This window comes from Pithys albifrons, chromosome 7 (assembly GCF_047495875.1).
Source record: "Pithys albifrons albifrons isolate INPA30051 chromosome 7, PitAlb_v1, whole genome shotgun sequence".
NCBI classification, from domain to species: domain Eukaryota; kingdom Metazoa; phylum Chordata; class Aves; order Passeriformes; family Thamnophilidae; genus Pithys; species Pithys albifrons.
The window spans coordinates 50,959,854-50,979,307 of record NC_092464.1 but is presented as its reverse complement, the minus strand read 5'-3'; the positions used below and the strand labels follow the sequence as shown (position 1 = coordinate 50,979,307).

The following is a 19,454-nucleotide window of genomic DNA, read 5'->3' as shown; positions in this document are numbered from 1 at the left end:
AGACATATTCTATGATGAGAAGAAATGCCCTACTCATGTAGACAGTGACAGGTGTCTTAATCTAGAGTTGAATGAAGGACATGATGAAGAAAGGGAGCTTTAATATGTATCACAAAGAATAATGTGAAATTCAGTCTGTATTCTGAAAAATCTTACTTTCTCTGGGAATTTGTAGGTATCTCATATATCTATTTGACCATCTTTAAACCTACCTTACTTCCTCCTCTTAGACTCCTCTTGTTTTGCTGGTCTTGTGCATGGTCTTGAAATGGATAAAAGAATCCAGGCAATAAAACAAAAAGGGCATAGTTTAAAATTACTCTGAATGGGAGACACTATTACTACTTAACTGATACTCAGATATTTTGGTTGTCTGAATAATCTCATATTAAATTGCAGGGGATTCTTGGTACTTGTAAACCTGCATCATACTATGTGTTCAATAGAGTTCTGTCCATAAGAGGCTCCTTTGCTGAAAAAGACAATGCCAGGTGTTGACCCCAGTAGATATTCTGAAGCAAACCAGACACAGGAAAACACAGTCTAGACTAGTTGGATGGAGCTTTTTTCTGCAAGCCAACAAGTATCTGCATCCAGGGGGACTGAATGAGGGGGCAGAGACATTTGGGGCAATCCAAAAGTGTGCTTCAGATACTGGATGATCACTAAGCCAAACACAAGCTGTACAATGTGCAAAGTGTTTTGGGGCTATGGGAGGGATTTCTCTGCTCATCACCTTTCCATCCTTAAATGTGTGTTTAATAATTACCTTATATGTCTTACATATTTTTCCCAAGACAAGAATAAACATAGTGTACCGTTAGAGCTCATCTCAGCCTCATTAATTCCCAATCAGGCAGGATATTTAGGAAGGTGAGGCCCTCTGTTTTATGCTACAAGATTATCTCTGCAGGGGCAGTTTAGATCCATTCCAGCTAATTCCTCACTTCAAAGGAGCGAGCAGTTGATCTGATGTTTTGGCTTTTTTTGATCCTGCCTATTGATTGCTCCAAATCCAAAGTCTAAACCATTGTCACACTGTGCTGGTTTTGATTGCCCCTTGGATATAAACAATTACACATCTGCAGCTTTAGTAACTGTGCTAGTTGTTTTCTCCCAGGCAGTGCAATTGAACCTCGAAGTTATTTCTGGCTATTTTTAAAGGAGACACCTGGTATGTGTTTCTTCAGGAGCCTTTTGGAGTAACTGACCCTGGGGATAGTTGACATAACCCAGCTCCGGGATTTAATGTATGGATTGCATATGATGCAGTTCACAACAGATCTGGAGAGTTTTCTACCAGATCTGTTAATACATAGCTTATATATGTTATTTATGCATGTCATTTTGTATATGCAGCTGTGTGGGCATAAGCAGAGACCCGAATGCATGTTCAGAAAGTCCAGCTCAACATCAGCTGTGTATAGATTACTGTCAGCCATAGGACTCTGCACCTCCTGCCTTTGCAGATTCCAAATTTTCATTAAAACCAGTAGTTGGCCCTAATTTGAGGACATGAATATACTTATGAGAGGATGCAATAGGTGTGAATATAAAATCCTAGTTTAGGGAGGGGAAGGTTTAACTATGAGGCAAAGTTGAAATTTCATTTCAGGTGAGTGCAAGGTATTTTCTGTTCAGTCTTCCTAAATGTGTTAGTTCAGTGTCCCTGCAGGCACAAAGCCTTCTCACCTGCCTGTAGGAGTCACTACTAACATGAGGCAGAGGCTTCTGTTTCTTACCTTTCAAGTTACTTCTTTTTGAATTAGTCCAAATCATCTGAGACACATTTTGATTCAGTTTATTTCAATTTATCCTGTCAATAACTAGAACAATTCAATTCTTACTTTCGAGCCTTCTTAGGGGCTGGGCCACAAATTTGGTGCTGTCCTGGAAGATATTGGGATGCCTAAAACCTCTGTGTTTCCAGAGAAGGTTGCAAACCCAACTTTTTTCAAGTGATACACAAGAGAAATATTTCAATAGCCAAGTCTCTTACAGCTTGTAAAAGGAGGAAAAAAGAAATCCATTCCTTTAAGATTCCAAATTTGGGAGACAGTTCTAGGAAGTATAAGGGACCTGGTAAATGGTCAAATAGGTTACTCTGGTAAGCAGATAGATTTCATAATGAATTACAGGTCCAAATAGTCTCTTCTTATGTTAAGTTTCTCTTAATGTAGTAGTCCTTTTAATTCATACTTCAGAGTTCTCTAAAAGACTTACCTGTGAATAGTACCTAAAATGAAGACAGAGACAGCACTGCTTACATTGGGGCAGGCGACTGCACGTTACAGTAAAGAATATCTTCCTGGTGATACAGAAAATGCTTTCTTTTTAGCTCTTTCCCTGATGGTTTCACAATGGAATGATGAAATTCCAGTATTAGAGCTGCATTTATATTTATCATTTTTCTATGGGCCAGGTAATTAATTTGCCTGTGGTCCAGGTTCAACATTTTTCATGCCCTTCACTCTCACTAAATTGGAGTGATTTATTTGGTTTTTGTATCAAGCACATGCTGTGCTGACCTTTCCTGTAAAGAAGTATTGTGTTTACATCCTGTATGTGACATGATAGAAAAATCAAACTCTCCTGTTCTGAGTGGGAAGCTGAAATAAATGATTCCTGACAAACAGCTCATCCAATTCCAACTTGTGTGGAGGCCATGTGGCCTTTAATTTTTGAGTGGTTTCAACGATTTTTCTTACTCATCAGGAAGCAAAAGCTGATAAGACACAAACCATGTTTTTCATGGTTTTATTCATTAGCTTTTTTTTTAAGGTCTCATCAGTCTCACAGCCAGCAGTGCTGTGGCTGTCTTTGTCTTAATTCCAGTGCTAAGATATGCTTAAATAATAATGCCAAGATTGTGGGTTTGATCCTCATATGGGCCACTTACTTAAGAGTTGCATTTGATGATCCTTGTAGCTCCATTCCAACTGAGAATATTCTGTGACATAATAGACCTCATCCAAATGCTGTTATTTAAAAGAGATGCAAAATTAAACATACACAAGAATCAGTAGTACTGAAAAGCTCAATGCTGCTGTGAGGGTATCTAAGAGCTGTGGCTGCCTGAAGCACCCAACCTCCTTGTCTCACTGCATGAGAGTGTCTTTAACAGCTCTATAATACTGACCATGTAATGAAACCAGAGAGCAGAGATATTCAAAGCAACAAACTGCTATTTGGTACTTTGCTGGGAGAGTTGTGTGGACTTTCCTAAAGCTGGCTGTAGGTTTGGGTTGTTAGCATGCTTCCCTTGCTGTTATATGCAGTTAAACAGGATTATGTAATAGATTGTTGGTGATTTGTATGTTGAGTATGAGCAGGTGAGCTAAAAGCACTAACTTTTGGTGCTGGAGTCTGCTGGAACATGCATGCTGTTATCAAACAACCTGATTGTAAGAAGTTTGCTATTAAGTCTGCTATTGAAATTTCTCTCTGGAGTTTCTTACATATTATGAAACTCTGACTCATTTGGCTAGAACAAAGCATCAGAGCAGTCTTGGGAAATTCCATTTCAAAGGAACACGCCACTGGTGAAATGATACCTACTTTTCTTTCTCCCTCAAGAAGCTGCCTTTCATTTAACAAAGTTCATTGCTTTAATGAAAATACTTGGAGCAGTCCTTACAGAGGTACCAGATGCTTTCATCTGATAGACCAGAAAGTAGAAAGAGTTACCAGTAAACACCACAAAGCAGCAACATTAAATATGTGTCAGGCTTCAAAACACTACTTTTTACAACCTGTATGTCATAGGTTGCAAGATGTGCAAAGCCAGCAATGAAGTATTTTCATCCTGTGAATATAATTTTAGGTGGCAAAAGTGTCTCTCTTCACTAATAGAGAGTTTACTCTAAAAAATGTGTAGACCAGATGTACATTTTGGAGAATTCACAGGACTAAGGACTTTCAATGCTAATTTTTATTTCTGATGTTTTTAATAAGGCCTAATTCTGTTGCCTTTGAAACTGAGAGATTTTCTCTCAAATTCAGTGGGAGCTGGCCCTTGTTCATGGGTGCTTTAATGACAGGCCACACAACATTTGCTAATAGGGAAAAATTCTTATGGCTCTATCATGCTTTGGTATTTCAGTGGTTTGTGGCCTGTTAATAACCCAGACTGAGGGAGCTGCATGTTAAAATTATTCTTTTGAATGAAGTGTCAGAACTCATAACAGCACACATGGCAAAATATTTACATTATTTTGCTACTTTGACTTTTTCTTACACCTTTTCCTGGGCACCTGTTCAGCTGGATCATGGTGAAGAGCCAAGTTGCTGTATCTTCCATTTTCACCACAAGCACTCAGGCCAAAGAAGGTATGAAATGGAAAGATAATTTTTGTACCCTCATGTGACTTCTCAGAGTACTGGGGATCCTCCCAGGGGGACACTGAAATGCATCAAAGGGGAACTTCCCTTTTCTTCCTGGCAAATGTTTGCTGATGCTCTTCTTCAGACCCGAGATCTCATTTCCTCTGTGGCAACACTGATCACTTAGAGCCTTCCTTGGTCTATGGATAGCAGACAACTTCTGTCATCTGCCTGCCTCCCATTCTAGCACAGAATGAAGCAGAAAGAGGTCAGTGTCTGCTCTGTTCTGTAGGGTGATACATTGTGTGGTAATGATGAGTTGGGGTAGTACTTTTGCTAAGCAGTATTACGTTGTACATGTATATATTTTCTTAAAGGACACAACATCAAGCTATTACTTCAGAACTTTTTTTTAAGTAATTAAGCCTGAGGTTTAACCCACTGATACCCAGCCTGCAGCTGTCTGGCCCTTATTTTGATATGCAGCTTTGATCCTAAAGAAGGGGAAGGGGGTGCCTTCCTTTGGAACATGGAATACAGTCCCAAACCAGAAAAAGGCTGGGTGTTTGCTGCTCCTGCTCACTTGCTGTTACTAAGCACCTTCTCAGATACCACCCTGGTGGGTCTGTACTTGGAACTTAGTCAATTATTGGCTTTGGGATCTGTAGGTGACTTGATCCAGATCAAACTAGTGTAAAAGTTCTCTTCTCTTTCTTGAATCTGAAAAGTTAATCCATTGTGCTTTCTAGACCCATCCAGGCATTTTTACCTTCCTAGTTCTTTAATATTTCCAGGACCTTGAGCAATTTCTTCCTATAGTGCATTGCTATTTGAGAGAGGGGTAGGGAGTGGTGTTGATCCCATTCTAAAGGCCTTCAGTTCCCTTCAGAAAACTGGGAAAAACAGGAGAGTTTGATGGACGTAATTGCATTGTGTGTACTGGTGAGGCAAGTATTTTATCAGAACCAGTTTGGACTTAACATAGCTGCAAGTAGATGGATTCCAAGTGCCAGAGAACCCCTTTCAACCTGAATTTCTTATCATCCTGTGTCTGAATGCTCTGAGCATTGCAGTACATGATGGCAAATTCTTTACTGACATCAGAAGTCCTTGGAGTTAAGTGGGGTTATAACAGCTTATACCTTCTACCTTCTGAAAAAATCACACTATTCACATGCACCCTTTAGGGTTCCGACTTTCATATGGAAAATGTGAGAGAAACTCCAGAGCATTCAGTTATATTTTGCAGCTGATTTTTCCATATGGTGTAATTGTATGTGAGAAAATATGGCTGCAAGCTGAAATTCCTGTAGTTTCCAATGGCTTAAATAAATAATTTTAAAAACACCAGGAAATGGTAAATGTGAGGTGTTTCAAAAATCTTGTGGCTATTGAAGGGTTCCTGGATAGTAGCTTTTTAGCAATAAAGTATTGTGCTGGTTTAAATGTAAACTGGTAGGAGAAATGAACCCAACTCAAAAGAGATTGTCACAGTTACAGTTTAATAAAAATATTACAATAAATGCAATGATACAAAGAGAAGTTAGTTTTAACCCAAAAAACCAGAAGTGTAACCCAGCCCCCTGGGGCACGAACAGAATAGTGTTCGTTGGCCCACGTGGTCCTCCTGAGTGCACAGTGAAAGGAAAGGAAAACTTGTTGGTGAGGGTGATGTTGCAGTCTGGTCAAGTGTAGCAGTGCAGCCCTGTCGAGGTTCTGCTTCTCCTCTGGATCCTGCGAGTGGTACCAGAAGTCCCCAAACCCCAAGATTATATCCCCTCAGGTTCAGGTGGGAATGCCCAGTACCTCCCCCAAGGCGGGGAGTCCCACAATGGGTGATTTACTCTGCGAGTCATGGGGCAATTTTGGAATCGTTGATGGCCCATGAGCAGACATGACCCCTCAGGCTGGGTGTGGAGGTGCTGATGCCTCCCCAGAGGGGAGTTGTCACAGTTCCTCTCTCACAGGCTTCATTAACACCCAGCTCACATCCTGAGGGGTCAGTGTGCCCTGGGCAGCTGCTGCAAATGGTCCATTGGTAACAGTTCATGGGAAATAACACAGAGGGCATACACAGTCTTGGTTACACCCACACAGTGATAAAACTGGTCCCAGCCACTGTAACTAGGACAAGTACGTGTGTGGCACGGATCTCTGCAAATCCAAGGAGCTATGAAGTCCAGTTTGTGATACAGTCAGACATAAACTAACACAAGCCATTGTGTTTTGTCTGTTCTGAGTTTTTCAAAGGCTGTTGATGTAAGAGAAAGACAATTTTGATGTATTTGCCAAAGAAAGTTGAAATTTCACAGTAAACTGCAAGATGCTCTACCTACAAAACTATCTACAATTATGGTATTCTAGTAGTTGTACAATGTTAAAATGTTAAAGTACTTGGTACTTGGTAAACTGTTTGCAAAGATAGTAAACTATATATGTAAGGCTGTGGATTTTCTGCAAGTCTAGCATGGGCTCATTGCAGTGGTTTCCAGTGGAGCTGCACCATCCTCAATTATGGTTCTTTGTGTTTCAGGTTGGGCCATTGGCCGGGCTGGCCTGAACTGGATGTTGGCCTTAAAATATACCTAGTTTTGTTTGGGTGGAGTTCTTACTGAGCAGATAACTGGTGCAATAAACCCAAAAAGTCTAGCCTAGAGAGTATGCACAACCCCCTTTTCTGTATGAATCTGTGCCTGCTTGCCAACATGTGACACTATCCATCAGATAGCTCCTGACATTGCTTTTTGTTAAGTTCAACATACTGTATGTTTCAAGGCATTAAACATAACTGAAATGTATTTTCACTTCCTTGCTCTTTTTTTTTCCTTTTCCAGGCAGAAGGTTCCAGACTCCAGAGAGAACTGAGAGGATATTTAGCAGCCATTAAAGGTGATTTTTAAGTTTTACATCATACTTTCATAAAGCAAACTTTTTTTAAAATGTTGAGACAATTAGGCTTGTTCAAGTTTTACAAAGACAAATACACATAAGATTCTCTTTAGCCTGTTGCTTGGTATTCTGCACCGTCAGCGTCAACTGATGTGGGTACAGCCTTGCATGCACAGCTCATCCCAACTGTCCTTTGTGTGCAGCACCACTGCCCAGATTCTCACTTTGCACACCTTTTTCAGCACACACAAAATCTTCACATCTTTGCAAATGCTGGAATCTTAAATACCCTGTGCAAGGCATCCCAGTCAAGGCATTGCTGGAGCTGCACCCCTGTAATGTTTCCAGGTATTACTATCTGGATGATGATCTTCCTCCAAAACCACACTTCCTGCAGTGATGTGATTTCTCATATATTTCTGACTGCTTAATCCATTATCTTTTAAGTTTAAAACTCAGATGTGACATCTTTTGATACTACATTAAAAATTCAAGTAGCAGAAGTTCGCTGGTCAGAGTTTAAATATCAGAGATAAGTAAAGAGCTGTTTAAATCCTACTAGACATTTGTAAATCCACCATGCCCAACTGCTCACTGTATTCCAAGTGCCACCTCTCTTTGGAGGAGTTGGAGGCCCTAAAGGGAAGGGAATAGGAGCTGGTGCCTGACAGACAGTGGCTTCTTGAGATAAGCACATATATGATAAATATATATGTGTGTGTATGTATTTCTAACCTGGCTCCAATCCAGTAAGGAAAATGTTGCAAATGAGCATTAACATCCCTGGAAGTCACTGTCATGATAATGCTTCAGCAGTTGTTCACAGGCAGGTAAGAAAGCTCTTTTTGATGGGCATTGTAAAATGGGGAGCGAAGCAGTAGCTTTATACCTTTGACCGTCTATTATTTTCTGGATGGAGTGGCCAAGGAAAGTCCCGTACCCGACAATTTTGAACAGTGTCTTTTGTTATTAGAGGAAATTTTAGCAACAGTCATTTTTGGGGACCCACTGAATGCTAATTTTGTTCTCTTTTTTTTCCCCCTTCCCCACACCCATTATCTGAGGGCTACTCAGAAGCAGCGTGATGAGGCTGTTTGTTGGCTCGATGGCTTATCTGTCACATAGGCTGACTGGTTACGTGCTGCTTTGATTCCCATGGTGGTGACAATACTCTTCTCTGTTTCATGTTCTTTCTTCATCTTTCTCTTCTTTTCCTAGTACTCTGCAGTCATGGATTTTTTGCTCATTTACTCTCCAGTGGGTTACTCTTTGCACCAAGTTTTCTTTTCATCTTGGTGTAAAATTTTCATTGTTCAAGTTCTGCTTTTTTACCCATGTGTTCCTGTTCAGCATCTTTCTCTTGTTGCAGCTTGTAAGCAATTTGGACTGGTTTTCTTACTGAGAATGAAGTATTTGCCAACACCTTATTACCTGCATGTCTTTCAAGAGATTCAGTCGTAAGCAGCTCACAAGAGCCTTAAAATGTTATTCTTCAAAGTCAGCAAGCCACCAGTGGGCATCCTTGGCACCCATGTTGGCACATGTTGGTGCTTGGAGAGAATGCACAATCTGAGACAGCAGACCACAGTACAGAGCTCTGGCTGGGGGCTCCTCAAAGCTGACTAGGTCAGCAGTGCCACAGGCCTTTCCAGATTTTGAATGACAGAAGCAGCTGCTACAGGGTCTTAGTTGCTCTTCTTTGAAGAACTGCCGTCATCAGAAGATTTTGGGGTGTCTCTCTGCACAAAAGCAGGGGAACCTCCATATTTAGGCACTGGAGTGGTATTTTTGTGTGCAGGATATCAGAGCCTTGGAGTAGTCCTGTCATCAGGGGTTCATTTTGCAGGAAAAAAGTTGGTTATATAACTGCATATATTGGAGTTACTGGAAAATAATGCTCTTGACATCCTTAGACTCTTAGAGGTATGAGAGAAGTAGGTCTTTTTAAAGGGTTTCTGGAACTGAACTCCAGTAATAAGATTCAATTTGCTGCATGACTTTTCAGTGACTAGATATTGGAAGTTGCAAATACAAATCCAGGCACGATTCCATAGAATCCCAAAATGGTTTGGGTTGGAAGGGACCTTATAGATCACCTAGTTCCAACACCCAGATATGCCCCACTAGACTTGGTTGCTCCAAGCTGCATCCAGCCTGACCTTGAACACTTCCAGGGATGGGGCATCCACAACTTCTCTGGGCTACCTGTTCCATTGTCTTACCACCCTGTGAGTAAAGAATTTCTTCTTAACATCTAATTTAAAGCTCTCTTATGTTAGTTTCAACCATTCATTCCCATTTGTCGTATCACTGTCTGCCTGTATAAAAAGTTGCTTTCCCTCTTTCTCAGAAACCCCCTTTAAGTACTGTCAGGACAAAATGAGGTCTCTCCAAAGTCTTTTCCCCAGGCTGAACAACCTCAACTGTCTCAGCCTGTCTTTGTAGGAGAGGTTCTCCGTTCCTCTGAATGTCTTTGCTGCCTCTTCTGGACCTGTTCTAATAAGACCATAACTTTCTTGTGCTGAGTACTTGACACAGTACTCCAGGTGGGGATTTAAGCAAGGGATGGTCAATTGAGCCTTTTTATGACTCTCTATCCCTTCATTTTAATGTACTTGACAATCTGAAGTTTAGTATCACACATTCTTAAAGGAATTTTTGCTGTATTCAGACTCCTCCTTTTGTTCATGGGTGGTGCTTAGTCTTAGCTGGACACTGATCTTTCCTGTTGGTTATTCACGAACTTGGAGGAACCACGTCATGAAGCTGTTGAGCTTGTGAATGGCTTTTATGTGATGTTTCATTTCATCTGCATGGTAGTTTATTGTCTGCTGTTTGTACTGATGAGATCATGTACTATCCCCCGTAGCTTTAGTCATCTCATGCCTCAGTCTTCTGTCTTTTCCAGTCTCCTTGGCAATCTGTATCTGGGTTCTCTACTTCACATTTTATTTTTAAGCTTTTGGGAGCTGTAGGTGACTTGAATGGTTTTATGGACCAGTTGTAAGAGAAACCGTAAATCAGTCTCCTGTTCTCTGCCCCAGATGCCAGTGCAGATGGGGAGATACAAACCTGGATCTTCATGCACGTGGCAAAGACAAGAAGGAATCCTACATGGTTAAAAAGAAGCACTCTACCTTTCAGGTGGCTGAATGTAGTGAGAACTAGTTACTGGTCTACAGGAGGGGTAGGGGAGATTTTGGAGGTCTGTAAGCTGTTTTGCTGTCTAGTTGTCAGCCTGTGGCTGACAAGTGCACATATCCTCCAGGCATGTGAACCTTAGTCATGTAATTTCTTAAAAGCAATAAAACAAACTATTCGTCATCTTTCTGCAAAATTTATTAATGAATTAATGAAATTATTTCATTATCCCACTGTAAACTTTAATGGGTTAGTAGCAATAACAATTGCAATCCTTATGGCAAGATAGGTCATTTCCCTGGAAAAACCACATAAGTAACTGAATATTAAGAGCCAGACCAGGACACCTCACTCCATCAGGAAAATGGAGGTTTCTCCATAGGTTACCCTGCAGGGTAGTGAGAAGATCCCACAGCATGTGGGTTCTGCAGCCCATATGGTGTCCTAGGCCAGTCTCAATCTCCATGGGAGCTTGAATTAATTGGAATTGTGATGGTAAAGAGTCACCTGCCCTCTACCACCCCTAGGGTGCTTAGTGGGAATGTCTCTGCACTGCCACCCCAGGATCCCTATCACTTGGGGGCCTCTAGAAGATGTTTGGGGTTCCAGGAACAGGATCTCTTTCCCAGAGAAAGGGTAAGAGGATTTCTGGGAGGCTCAGACTTCAATAACTGGGTTATTCAGCAACATTTTTCCTAAGCAATTCAAATATTTTGGCATTTTTAGTTATTGAATAAATGACCCAATTACCAAGAAGCGGCACTGAATGAAAAAATTCATATTAAATATAAATTTCTAGCTGTTCATCAGCAGTAAAATTTATTCTCACATTTCTTAGTACTTAATGACTTTCTCTTAACAATTTATGTCTCAGTGATAGCAGTTAAAACCAGCAGAGAGAGACAGCCTGCAGTCTATGACTGAGGCACGAATCTTCTTAATTTTAGTGCTGAATAATGCATAAAGGTATCACTGCATAAGAAAGAGTTCTATGTGAAAACAAGCCAAATAAAAAAATCATTGGATATTGTAAGTTTATGCCCACAGGGATGAAAAAGAATGGGAATTCACTGGATTCCTGTTTATCTCTGCACTCATTTGGGGTATTGCATTAAACCTGGTATAGATTCAGTAGGAGTGCAGGTTCATCACACAGGGCTCGAGGGCAGACCTTCAGGTGTCATAAAGGATCAAGTGCCAGCAGGGATGAGCAAACTCTCCCAGTCTGTGTGTTCACCTTGAGTGGAGAGAAGCAGCCTTTTTAAACATGGTGATTCTGTGCTGGGTTTGGTCTTACCTCTTGAGTTGATTAATTTGCAGTGTCATTAAGGATTTAAAATGAGTTCTGCCTGGAAAAATATGTGAAAGTTGTCTGTATTTTGCTGTAATTTGCCATCTCTTAAGGAACAAAACCCATCCCCTTTATTCAGGAACCCTTTCTTAGCCAGGGATACATAATCCTAAGTATTAACCATGGAGAAGAAAAGGAAGAAATGCATCTCAAGTTCTTGTACTATCCTAGCTCTCTGAGCTGAGCTCTGTCATTAAAAAGCATCCCCAAGACAGTACCTGAAGAGATCAAATACTCTGTTTTGGCTCAGTACTTTTGATTTAAGGAGGAAAGCTACACTCTAAACTCCTGTGTTTCCTTTGTATTTGCTCTCCCCTGTGCCACTTTCTCTTTTGAACCCAGGGACCGTGAACAGCTTTTTCAGTATCTGTTTCCCTACCCCACCTGTTCTATAAACCACCATTTTTATACTAGGATGTGTGTATTGCTACATTTATCTTCCTGTCATATCTCAAGCCACGTGTTTCAGATCTGCAGGTTGAATCTGCTCTTGTAGGCATTCATTTCAAATTAATTCTTCTCTTCCACTCCTGAACGTTTCTCTGTTCAGAAATGTCAATGTTATTCCTAAATTCAGCCACTGAGCAGTTAAATCTGAAAATCATGTTAGAGATATTTTCAAGACAGCAGAAATGTGTTGTGCCAAACAGATTTTGACTAGAGGGAAAAAAGTGCTTTAAAAAGAAAAAAAAGTTAATGCTAAGTAAAAAATTTTGTGGTGTTGTTCAGATTTTGCAAAGAAGATGAAATAAAAGTTGTCATTTTAAAATTACTGATTCTGAACTCTTATCAAGTTAGTTAAGTTCAGTTTGGTTTCACTGGATTCAGAACCATATTTAACATCTAATGGATTGGTGCTGCATCAAAATAGAAAGGCAGTGCCTTTACTGAGGGTGTTTTTTCATTCACTAAATGTAACAGATCTCACGAAGGTAGATTTAGGCTCTTTCTCATAATACCTTTGAAATCATTTCACATTTAAACCAGCTCCTCAGTGTATTGCAGAGTGATAACCATCAATAGTCCCCGGTTTTGTTCCAGCTGTGGTGGCAAGAGCTCCAAAAGTGACCGATGAGTTTGCCCTAGCACTTGGTGATTCTCTGCAAGCATAAATAAGCACTGGGCTCCACAAGCCTGTAAAGCTACTGGATGAGCATGTGAGATCCTTCATAAAACCAGGGCCATCACGGCATTCTCCCCAACTTCAGCCATCTCTTTTCTCAATTTGCCAGAGGGAATAGAATAGTGAGTGCATGTGGGTGAAAATAAACGTATTTGGCAACTGTTTCTTGTAGTTTGCAGTTATTTGTTCCTCCTCCTGTTCAATTGCAGGAATGCAAGATGCCTCAAAGAAGCTTACAGAGTCTCTCCATGAAGTGTACGAGCCAGACTGGTACGGGCGTGAAGACGTGAAAATGATTGGAGAGGTAAGATGTGTGGAAAGAGGGAAGAGGTGCTTCAGCTGCAAATGGATTACCCTGAGCTGTCAGAGAGAAGTGTGAATCAGAAATTCACCTTATTTCTTTGTTGCATTAAATCCTGTTTTCTCAGAATATAAATTATTGGTCTTGTGAAATGCAGCTCCTTCCGACCAGCTGCAGAATTTGCAGTGTCTGTTTTACCAACTAGCTGATATGAGCTCCCCCTGAGGTCAGTGCCAGGGTGAGCAGAATTGGCCCTGAAAGCATCTGATTGCCAAGTTTGTACAAAGGCATCTCACATGCAGTTTTACACTCGGGATTCTCAGTTCAAATAATGTTACAAGTAATCAAATCTGTTTATCCTTATGTGCTGTGTAACAGCTGTTGAGCCAGTGGCACTAAACAGGGCATCTGAGGAGACACTCACCTGTCCCTGAAAAGACTAGGGAATTTAACAGTAATGAGGCTGCACTACATTATTCATTTTCACCTTTGTAACTTGCTCCAGAGTTTAGAGAAGAATAGGCTTTTCTAGACAACACTGCAAGAATTTGACTTGAGGTGTTCTGAACTGCTTGCTGAAACAGCCCTAATCCCAGGAGAAGTCTGTCAGCAAATGTGCTGGTGGTGACAGGAAGGTGCAAACAGTTGTCAGTGAGGCTTTTAGCCACCTGACATTCAGTTTGCAAAGCCTCCTCGATAATACAGTTAATAAGAAGCTGGAATACAGAACAGTCCTCCCAAACCTGTGTACAGATTGCTTTGCTTCTCTGTCTGCCTTCTCCCACCTTTCCCTGCTGCTGGAGGCATGACATGTTTTTGATTTGAAAAACACTCAACTCCCAAACTGTATAATTTAAGAAACCATACCATTTATCTTGGTTTAGGTTAAACAGCTGGAAAATCTCATCTTGCTGTAGCACCTCATCCTGTGTCTGTAAGACTATTAGATTTTACACCCGTAAATTTCTAGTTGTCTGTGAAAGGACCATAATTTGGCTCTTATGCCCTATTAGATGTGAAGATAAATGTTAGCTATGCCTTCTTAATATGAGACTTGTGAGCAATATTACAAAATCTCCTGATGTTTTTACTACATAATGACAAATGTAGATTTATGCATCCCTCCGCCTAGAGTAAAAAAGAAGTGTGTATCTGTTCAGTCTAGGATATAAATGATCATTCCAAAAGGGACCCACATAATAGACCTGATTCTGTGTGGTAGGAAAGATGACGGCTTAAAGGATCCTTTAGTAATGTTGTTTGAGTCCATTAGAATTCAGAAAACCTTCATTACTTTAATTTGTCCAAAATATATATCCGCAAGGTATGAAGGCAAATGCACAAAGCTGGCTGTGGCTCGGTATGATCTAATGCTGTTCTGGTCTGTAGACCACTGAGATTAAACATTGTCTTAATAAATAAATTAGGTATGTTTAATAGATTGCAATAATTCCTTAGGTACTCCTTCAGAGTAGGAAATAAGTGAACAGAAGACTGGCATCACACAGCATTTGTAATATGCCCTATAGTAGTTTGTGATAAAACTAACACTAGGGAATAGCTTTCTGGACTTGTCTGTGTGGATACCAGCCCTGCAGAGCCCAGCTCACACCCTTTAGCCTTCCTCCTATCAAAGGAAGATGCTGAGTGATTTTGGAAAGTGGGAATCAGGATGTTTAACACTGTGCTAATGACTTGACTTGTTCAACTGAGAACCCAAGCACTGTGCCTGTGTAACAGGATTTTCTTCTAGGAAGGAATCTCACTCTTCTCCTCACGGTGTCCTTGTCACATGAGCTGTATTAGCATGTTCTGGGGAAAAGCACTACACCTTCAGGGCCTGGGGAGGGGGTGGGGGTAGGCGAGGGGACAGGATGTGGATTTTATTTATTTTATCTACTGATATTGGGATGGCTCATATCTGTCATCCCAGTCCTCCAGTAGTGCAAAGTAGGGTTCTTTTCTGTACATCAGCCATTTCATCAAATGTGCCTTAATGGCACAAAAAGTGTGAGATGGAAAGACCTCTTCCTTTATTTTATTTACTTTTCATTTGTACTTTCTTTCTCTGTAAGGTTCAGCAGTAACAAACATACGTAGATGCAAGAACCAGGGCAGGTTCAGATTCTACATTGCTGACCCTCAGGAAACCGTGAGGAACACCTTGAACCCATGATACTCTTAATTGCACATAGCAGTTACTATTTGAAATAATGAAAACACAAACTATTAATTAAGCTAAATCTTGTTTTGTTGTGAATTACTTTTGCAATGTCAAGGTACTCTTTTCATTCACCTTATGAGTGTGCTCTGATTTGTTGCCATAAAGAACATTCTAAAACTTAATCTTTGCCAATTACATTTTTTATTTCTCCTGGGCTTAAAGTGGCATTAAACTACTAAGCACGTTTTTCTCTTTTCTGCCTTTTCAGAAATGCGATGAACTTTGGGAAGACTTTCATCAAAAACTGGTGGATGGGTCATTGTTAACCTTGGATACATATCTAGGACAATTTCCTGATATCAAAGTAATGATTTTTTTATAAAGACAATTTGTAAAATTACTGTTGAGTTGCAAAATAAATAGAAATTGAGATTACAAGTAAGAAAAAGGAGAAAGGGGGGAAGGTGGAAGTCATTCTCTCCTGTAATGTGCAAGATGTTGTTCTCTAAGTATATCCCTGATATTAGGCTGTGCCTATCTTTCAAGTGAACAAAAATATTTGTCTTGTAGTAGTACTTGGATGTAAATTAGGCTTTGGAGGGGAAATTTTTTTGTTTTTTCTTGCTTTCATTTCTTTGGTATGAGATAATTCTCACCAACTTCAATCAGGACACATTAAACTCTTCAGCAGTTAAAATGCCAGACAAATTGCATGGAAAACAGCCATTTTGTTACTGGCCAGGTGCACTTGTGAGTATCTTTAACTTGTTAAGCCATGGTTCCTGTCTTTTAACCAGTTATTAAAAGATTTTTTTAATACACATCAGGAGAGAATGTTACACAGATTGTAGCCTCTCCCAAATGCCTGTCTGGTGTACAGTCCAGGGGAATGACTGCTAAATGAAATGTGTTAGGATAAAGAAGCATCATAGGTGGAGAAGTAAATACTTTCATATTTGAATATGACTGTATGGACATAGCTGGAAAATTTTTGTGATGGTTTATGACTGAGTAAGTATCACACAGGCCTCTTCTTTGTCATTTATATCAGGCACTAATGAAAACTTAATTAAAAATACCAACATTGCTGATGTGCAGTCCTAAACACACTTTTAAATCAGACTGTGCTTATGCCCTCTCAGCATGTGAAATTTGCATATAAGATATAGCTTTTAAAAGTCTGTATCACAGTGAATATGTATGTGTGTGTGTGTATATATATGTATATACACACACACCTATATATATGTACATACATATATATATATATGTATGTATGTATATGTTAAACTCCAATTATCTAGTGGGGGAGGGGATTGTCCTGCTCTGCAATGCTGAGGCAGTTTGGGGTTGACAGAATGGAAGGAAGATATTGAGCCATTAGAGAGTGTCCAAAGGAGGGCAGTGAGGATGGGGAAGAGCCTGGAGGGGCAGCAAATGAGGACACTGAGGGCACTTGGTGTGCTCACCTGGAGAAGAGGAGACTGAGGGGAGACCTCATTGCAGGTCCAACTTCCTCAGGAGGGGCAGAGGTGGGGAAGGCACTGATCTCTGCTCTAGGGGACCAGGGACAGCACCCAGGGCATGGTCTGGAGCTGTGTCAGGGCAGGGACAGCACCCAGGGCATGGTCTGGAGCTGTGTCAGGGCAGGGACAGCACCCAGAGAATGGGCTGGAGCTGTGTCAGGGCAGGGACAGGTTGGATCTCAGGGAAAGGCTCTTCCCCCAGAGGGTGGTTGGGGACTGACCAGGCTCCTCAGGGCTGTGGGCACAGCCCCAAGGCTGACAGATTTCAGGAAGCAATACCCTCAGGCACAGGGTGTGACTCTTGGGGATGGTCCTGTGCAGGACTAAGAGTTGGACTCAGTGATTCTTGTGGGTCCCTTTCAACTCAGCATGTTTTTTGACTCTGTGATAATTCAGATATGAACAGCAGATAAGGGAGAATGACAAAATGTCTAAAATTTAATTGATGATGTAAGTAAAATAGCTTTTAAAAGAGTGTTCTTCATCCTCACTGTCATTTCTCCCCCGTGCAGACTCGCATTGCAAAGCGAAGCAGAAAACTGGTGGACTACGACAGTGCGAGGCACCATCTGGAAGCCCTGCAGAGCTCAAAAAGAAAAGATGAAGGCAGAATTACCAAGGTAGCACAAACAGAAACATGCTGGCAGAAGACTTAGGGAGCTTGGGTGGCTTTTTTTTTTTTCTGTGTAGAGACGGAGCACAAAGTTTGTCTTCCTTTTGGTCTCTTAAAAATGTAAATATTGGTATCTTTAGGCATAAATGTATATTGAGTACTTCGGTGCATGTGTTGGGCACATTCAGTGTCTTCCAAAAATGAGTCCCATTTGAGCCCCAACTCTCTCTCTTGATGAGACTGAGGGGACAGCAAATCCTGTTTTGACCTCTATGGCATGGGACTGAGTCACATCCTTTGTCAATAAAAATCTTAAAAGATCCAGAAAAAAAAAAACCAGCACAAAACCAGTTTTGGCAGCTTTTGCTATGTCATAGTGATTGCAGAAGTAACATTTTTGTTTTGGTTTAGGCAGAGGAAGAATTTCAAAAAGCACAGAAAGTGTTTGAAGAGTTTAACACTGACTTACAAGAAGAATTGCCATCTCTGTGGTCACGGTAAGCCTGGAGAGATACTGTCTACAAGGCCTAAATGGGAAGTAAGGAAAGGAAATGAGGGAACTTTAATGAGCTGACAGAAAATGGATTGCTGAATTCTTAAAGAACCCATCCATTATCTTTTTGAAATAATAAAAGGAAAAATGTATGCAAGTGCTCCACAATATACTTACTATAAGTCTAAATTTCCTTATTTCTTTCAGTGTATCTTGCCACTTCAGATTCATTACCATATCTTCATTCTGAGGTGCAAAAAGATCTACATGTTATGAGTAGATAGCTGTGCTACAGCACAGAATAATCTGTGGTCATTTGGGTCTACTTACAGGTCACTTTTTATTACAACTGCATCAGGATGCATGTCATACTTTTGCACTGACTGTATCTGTGATGTAAAAGAATTTGATGGCATAGATCATTTATTCATTCAAGGTGTTTAATCATGAATTGTGTTTATGCACAAAATGCAGACAATATGAATGGGAGAACAAAAGCAGCAGAAAAATAAGCATCTTGTTACTGTGCTATGTTCTTTAACAACTGACAATCTGGAGTGGAAGTGTGTTGTGAGTCACTAAGTATCCTTTGTCTTCTATGCCTTCTAAATTAAATCCTGTCAAAGTTCAGATCAGCAGAGGATTTTTCCTGCTATGTTTCTGCCCATTTCAGTTGAAAATCTTAGCACTGCAAGATATTTGTTTTATGGGCCTCCTAAAAGTAAAACTGCATATGAATGATTTAGAGTAATGACCTTTTTATTGCAATATTTGTTTCCCACTAACTAGTCGTAGGGAAAGGTACAATTTAATTTGAGAAATAGGCATACTTTAGAAAGCAGTTGCTTTTAGAGTCCTTTATTTTAGTTATTACATTTCTTCAGGGAAAGAATCGTCTATTGAGTTGACATTTTTCAGGCTTATTCTTATTCCAGAGATGATTTTTTTTTATTAAAAAGTTTGGGGAAATGACACACCCAAGTTTTGAATAGGAAAAAGAATAATACAAAACCTAAGAAAACACCTTCTCCATCTGAAATGTAGAAGATTTTTTGACTGTCTGTGCAAGAATGTCTAGTCTGTATTAAATTACTCCCTCAGTGTGGAGTAGTCTCTACTTGGTTCACTGTTTGGTGTGAAATACGATGTTTCTTAATGTGAACAGTAATAATCATAAACAAACGAAGCTGAAATGTTGACATTTCATCCAATTATTTGCTTTTCTGAGAGTAATAGTCAAGAATGTTGCTTGTAGTCTGGAAAGCAATTAATTTATTTGCCTTTGTGGCCCTCCCACCCATCTCTTTTTATTCTCTTTTTCCTTTCTTTGTGCTATCCTTTGTAGACGAATTGGCTTCTATGTGAACACCTTCAAAAACGTATCCAGCCTTGAAGCCAAGTTTCACAAGGAAATAGCTTTAGTGAGTAAAAATGACTCTCTCATGTATAATGGATTATGATATGCATGACAGCAAAAAAAGTCTTGTAGTAAAAATCTAGCAGAGATACACATGAGAATGGGCTGTAGAT

At 40.3% G+C, this 19,454-nt stretch overlaps 1 protein-coding gene across 3 annotated transcripts in view; it reads left to right on the top strand.

Moving 5' to 3' along the window:
* AMPH (amphiphysin) overlaps positions 1-19,454 on the top strand; it is a 107,308-nt gene that overhangs the window by 52,886 nt on the left and 34,968 nt on the right. For all 3 annotated transcript variants that reach the window (XM_071561562.1, XM_071561563.1, XM_071561560.1), the window contains exons 3-8: positions 7,158-7,212; positions 13,037-13,131; positions 15,561-15,656; positions 17,331-17,438; positions 17,843-17,928; positions 19,270-19,345. In XM_071561562.1, the coding sequence (XP_071417663.1) occupies positions 7,158-7,212; positions 13,037-13,131; positions 15,561-15,656; positions 17,331-17,438; positions 17,843-17,928; positions 19,270-19,345 (516 nt within the window). The remainder of the gene's footprint in view (positions 1-7,157; positions 7,213-13,036; positions 13,132-15,560; positions 15,657-17,330; positions 17,439-17,842; positions 17,929-19,269; positions 19,346-19,454) is intronic.